The following is a 5,105-nucleotide window of genomic DNA, read 5'->3' as shown; positions in this document are numbered from 1 at the left end:
ACCCGTTACGGGAGATCTGCTTTGTGATCGGCGCTGATTGTGTTCCTACTCACTAGGATCTTCACAGGGTAGAACTCCCGAGTATGACGAGGGTGGCGCAGTCCCAAGACCTGCATTGTGCAATAGTGATCAGTAATGTCCCCCCCCCCTCTGTGCGCTGAATGAGCTCGGAAATGTCCCGAGTTCGAGCTTTCTCCTCGAGTGTAGTTACACTACTAGACGTGGATGAATCCTGGAATGTATCGCTCCGGATCGGAGGGAATCGGTAGAGGAAGGCAAATGGTCGGAATGTTCAGACCTTCAGAAAGCCAGTCGATCACTTACTCCATAGTGAGGAGTCAGATGAGGGAGATGCTTGACTACTCTGCATGTTACATGACACTCATGCAAAGGTGACTCTGTTGACGTCCTCGAGCCTAGTCCCGTCGCAAGGGTTATCAATCGGCTATCATTCTCTCCGAAGTAGGCCGCGTTAGAGGAGACGTGCAGCATGAGAACTGTGAGGGGATCGCGGTTGTATGCAACTTCATTTTCGTCCAGTCGAGGAACGTTGTTGAGCATTGCTTCCTAGAGGGTGGTACAGTAGTGGCAGCAGTGGTTCTTCAGTTGACTGTTTCCTTTTGACCCGTCAAGCCTGATTGGCTCACTCCTATCCTATGAAGTTCTTCTCAGGCTCGGAGGAATCTCTCAGTCTACGGATTGAGTGGTGGCTGCTCCTTCACTCGGTCATGTTCTTGGCTTTCTATTGGTTCTTGTCACCTCTGCAGCACGTTCAGGATGCCGATCGCAACTCGCGCTACTTCTGGTTCATCAATCTCTCAACATACTTCCTCCTTATCACGGTATTCCGTCATACCGAGAGTGCGCCTGCTGGAGCTACCGTACCCTTCCGCTTCAGTAAGGTGATGTCCTTCTTCCTACCGGCTCTTGTTCTCGGACTCCCTGGATTCTTTATTGTCGAGGGTGTCCTCCGTATGAGAGGCATCTCGATGCGAAGAACTCAGAGGGAGTACATCAGCAATCTGCTCTTGATGGCTTCGGCCCTGAGCCTCCAATACGGTTTCTGTAAGCAGGAGGAAGGCGTGCTGGGTGTTACCTCCAATGGCTACTGCGACTACCTTGATAGCCCCATCTCTCTACAGTTACCGGTCGTGATAACCATGCTTTTGCTGTATGGAATATCGTGGCTTGTGCAGAGGATACTCGGCCGGCGCCATGGCTTCTTGTCTGCTGGGCCAGTACTGGCTAAGCACCCGCAGGCTGAGGAGGAGGCCGAGAAGCGTCGAGGCCCGCACCCGAAATTACGCAAGGCTATGGTCTCCTGGTACAGCCTATTCATGACCACCTATATCCCGCAGGTGACGGTCATGCTGAAGGTCTTCATGGGTCGCTTCGATGTAAGGACGCTTCTCGCTGCCCTCACCAGGGAGCCGGAAGACACGTTGACTTTTGAAGACCAGTCTGATAAAGAGGAGACCTGGTTCGACTTCTTTGCTGACGGTGGTGACGGCTTCGACTCTAGTTATACGGTGGGCCGCTTGATAGCTCAACCCTATTTAGGAGTCGATGTTCCAAAGGATGCTGCCGTTGCTGAAAAGGTGAGTAAACTTCCTATCAGTGGGGTTCCTGTTAGAGGTCCTGGCCAAGGCCGTAGCTCTGACTCCTTTGCCATAAAACGCCACAACTCAATGCCAATTCTGGGACATGGTGCCAATCGTGTGAGGACGGAAAGCGTCTCCTCTGAGACGCACCTCACGGGTCTACAAAGGGTTCCGTCCGACAGTGGTACTGGTCACCGCCGGATCATGCTCCCTCGAGCCAGTGTAGTTTTCCATGGTGGAGACCTCGCTTACCCTGTACCGAGTCATAAGGCATTCGTCAACAGACTAATACGGCCGCTCGAGTGGGCACTACCCCCGTATGAAGAGGTTACAACAACAGAGTCGAAGTCTTCGGCGGTCGTTGATCAGCCTCAGTTCTTTGCCATACCCGGCAACCATGATTGGTGAGACTTGTGGTTCTGGCTTTTCACTTGAAGTTTGATACACAGGTACGATGGCCTGGAGGTGTATCTCCATTGGCTCGTGGGCCAGGACCATCTAGCTGGGTGGAAGCTTCCTCAGAAGTGCTCCTACTTTGCTGTGAAGCTATCTCACGGATGGTGGATCTGGGGTCTGGACCTCAGTCTCTCATATGATCTAGACCGTCCACAGTATGAGTACTTCTGTGGCCTGCTGGACTCGGGCAAGGTCAGCACCGAAGATCGTGTGGTCGTCATTACTCACAGGCCGAATTGGGAGTCTGATGTTGCTGAGGGCATTGTAGGATGGGGACTATTGATCATGGTTGGTTCATGACAAGTGCTACTCCTTCTCAGAGAACTGGATACCTACTCAGTGTTCTTCTGGATAAGATAGGAGAGCCTCGTTTGGCCATGCGTCTAGCAGGGGATGTCCATCATTACTCCCGATACATGCCTTCAGTAATAACATCAACGTTTGTGTTGCGACGCATAAGGGGCGGTATGATCTCCCTTTCTGTTCAGGATGGCAGTAAAGGAGTTCCTCTGGTAACATCAGGAGGGGCCGGTGCCTTCTTGCATCCGACCCACTTCCCCCCGAAGGACATCTTACAGAAGGAGTCCGTCGATGAGCGCATCGGCAAGCTGAATAACAACGAGTTTGCCTACGCTGCTGCGGGATCTGGTCAGAGAATTCCCATAAAGGTCTCTGAACCTCTTGGAACAGGGTACTAATCAGGGCCTACATTAGATTTCAGCTATGAGGGAGAAGGTTCGCGGCTGGTCGCATTGTTTCCGTTCCTCTCTTACTGCTCTCCTGTCGAAATTAGCTGGTTCATGGGCAATGTCAGATGTAAGTCAGCATTCGAATGTCAGGTACACTCGTGTCGAGTCGTATCCACCTGAGAAGGTCAGTCGGCGCTTGACATGGCTCAACCCCATACAATTCCGCAGACGCAATTGGGGAGCTGATGTGGTCTTAGGGATGTGGTACCTAGCCATGGTGAGCCGTCTTTCATCATGGGCTGGCATCAATATTGAATATTACTCCTGTTGTTCCGTCGAAATTCACGTCGATTCTCAATAGCATTTTTCTTCGTTGTGAATATAGTAGGTTCGGAAGAATTTCGTGAAGATCGCTTAGGCTTGTATCTTTTCAGAGCATCTCGGCTCTACCATTGTGCGATGCCGGCAGGGTGCTGAAGCAGCCCAATGCCCTCCTGGGCTTGTACGAGTTCGTCGTTCTCATCATCGAAGCCTACGACAAGATATTCCGTCAATCGTAGCAGGTCAACACCCGCTATTGAGCGCCACTGTTGACATCAGGTACGTGTCGCTGGTTGGACAGATCATATTCATCGCTATGTGTATCGGTTGTGCTGAGGAACAGATGGGCCAAGCCAAGAGGTACTCTGAGAGGCGAATTGAAACCTGAGAATTGAGATCTTCCCCCTTAGGTTCATCGTTGGGTTGATCCACGGCATGTGCCATTCCCTGGCAGCTGTATCTGCAGTATGCTTAGTGGAATGCTTCTGCGAATACCTATCCAACGTCACCCCTACTGCCTCTGGAGGAGATGCTTTGGAGATTCTTGATTCGACTGAAGCCCTCATCGTGTCCGCCTTGGGGCCGTTTTGGGTGGGTTATGCTTCAAGTAGAAACATCCGATCTCATCGTCCTCTTTCCATAGGCATCAATGCTTCCAACACCTGCTTCCCTCAATTCCCTGTTCCTCTCGATAACAGATCTGCCAAGCCGGGCCTTCTACAATAGAGCTGCCGTTTGCACCGCTATAGCGAATAACATGGTAGGCTTAGTGACGCCAAGTGTGTGACTCGGTGAGTTCGTTGGTCTGCTAACAAGTTTTTCTATCTTATTCAGCCCATCGACCGTTTCCAGTATCTTGGATATCTTGGCTCGGTATCACCCTTCCTGTACATCATCATGACGCCTATAGCCTCCTTCATTTTCGGTGTCTACTTGGTCATCTCTCTTAACTATCTTGGCCAGCACTGGAATGAGGCTTTCAGCTCTCTTCGCATACAAGACTACAAGCATTTTCTTCGTATGTGGATCAGTCCGGACACAGGAGACCTACACATCTTCGTCATCGGCATTGACCATGTCGCTAGACATTGGGAAGCGGACCCCTATTGGGACGGGAGGCTCCTACCGCAGGGCTCACATGTACTCCACGTGCGACATTCGTGGTGGTGATGGTATGCTGAGTTATAGGTACCATCTTGGAAGTGGATTACGCCAAGCAAGTACCGCCCTAAGAGTGACTCGAAATCAAAAGAGGACGACCTTTCCTTCTGGGCTCGTAAAGTGGAGCAGGGGCTAGGACCGTCACCCTCAGTAGGTCACTACGTGGGTCGTTATCGGGTCAGTCAGCTCGCTTATATTGTTAGGACTATCGCAAACCCCAACCGGATGGACAGCCTAAGCTCGTAGACTACTTTGTTATTGAGGCATCGAAGAAGCAGGCTGTGCTAGCTGAACAGGAACTGGCGAGCGAGGAAAAGTCTCCTCATAAAGTGATTACGGAAGCATACTCCACAGAAGAGTCTACCACGTCAGAAGGTGAGTTCTCGGCCAGCTGCCTCACGTTCTAGCGTGTTGAGTGGTTACGTTACTCGTGTCTGATGCCAGACACGGACACTACTGCAGAATCATGGCTGTATCGTGTGGGGGCTGTCATAAAGAAGAGACTTACAGCATCATCGACTGGAGATGAGTTCAACTTGTGATTCTTTATATCACTACAGATTGCCCGCCTATGAACCGATTTTTCAAATTCTACCCCAACCTTATTCACCCCATGGTTTTACTGTCGCGTTTTCTCTTCTGTATTATTGGTTATTTTACGTGCGTCGATGGGAATTACTCGGGCTTTTCGGTTTTTCTAGCTCATTTGTGGGATTCATTCGATAAATCTATTCAGCCTGTTGTCTACCGATGGCTACCTCCAGTTTGGAGTCACTCCTCGGGGCGTCACCCATCGATGTTCGACGATTTCTCGAGAGTCAGGGTGCTACTGACATAGAGGAGAAGGAGTACTCGGACTGTAGTTATATACAATCGA

General features: G+C 50.8%; 3 protein-coding genes across 3 annotated transcripts in view; all 3 read left to right on the top strand.

Moving 5' to 3' along the window:
- Pmar_PMAR020756 (hypothetical protein) overlaps positions 1 to 27 on the top strand; it is a gene marked incomplete at its 3' end in the record, with an annotated part of 1,480 nt that extends 1,453 nt beyond the window's left edge. Inside the window, exon 9 of the mRNA XM_002781325.1 lies at positions 1 to 27. This exon is cut by the window's left edge and continues 4 nt beyond it. Coding sequence (XP_002781371.1) covers positions 1 to 27 — 27 coding nt within the window.
- Positions 28 to 656: 629 nt separating this feature from the next.
- Pmar_PMAR020755 (hypothetical protein) lies at positions 657 to 4,635 on the top strand (the record flags this gene model as incomplete). The annotated part of the gene is made up of 10 exons (XM_002781324.1): positions 657 to 2,005; positions 2,051 to 2,299; positions 2,326 to 2,640; positions 2,897 to 3,023; positions 3,181 to 3,302; positions 3,347 to 3,427; positions 3,478 to 3,748; positions 3,902 to 4,207; positions 4,256 to 4,378; positions 4,432 to 4,635. 10 exons carry the CDS (start codon positions 657 to 659, stop codon positions 4,633 to 4,635), a joined length of 3,147 nt encoding a protein of 1,048 aa, XP_002781370.1.
- A 343-nt stretch (positions 4,636 to 4,978) lies between these two features.
- The window catches only part of Pmar_PMAR020754 (hypothetical protein), a gene marked incomplete at both ends in the record, with an annotated part of 601 nt that continues 474 nt past the window's right edge, over positions 4,979 to 5,105 (top strand). The window contains one exon of the mRNA XM_002781323.1: positions 4,979 to 5,087. Coding sequence (XP_002781369.1) covers positions 4,979 to 5,087 — 109 coding nt within the window. The remainder of the gene's footprint in view (positions 5,088 to 5,105) is intronic.

The sequence above is a fragment of the Perkinsus marinus genome (assembly GCF_000006405.1).
Source record: "Perkinsus marinus ATCC 50983 genomic scaffold scf_1104296942710, whole genome shotgun sequence".
NCBI lineage: Eukaryota > Perkinsozoa > Perkinsida > Perkinsidae > Perkinsus > Perkinsus marinus.
This window is presented reverse-complemented; position numbering and strand designations above follow the sequence as displayed.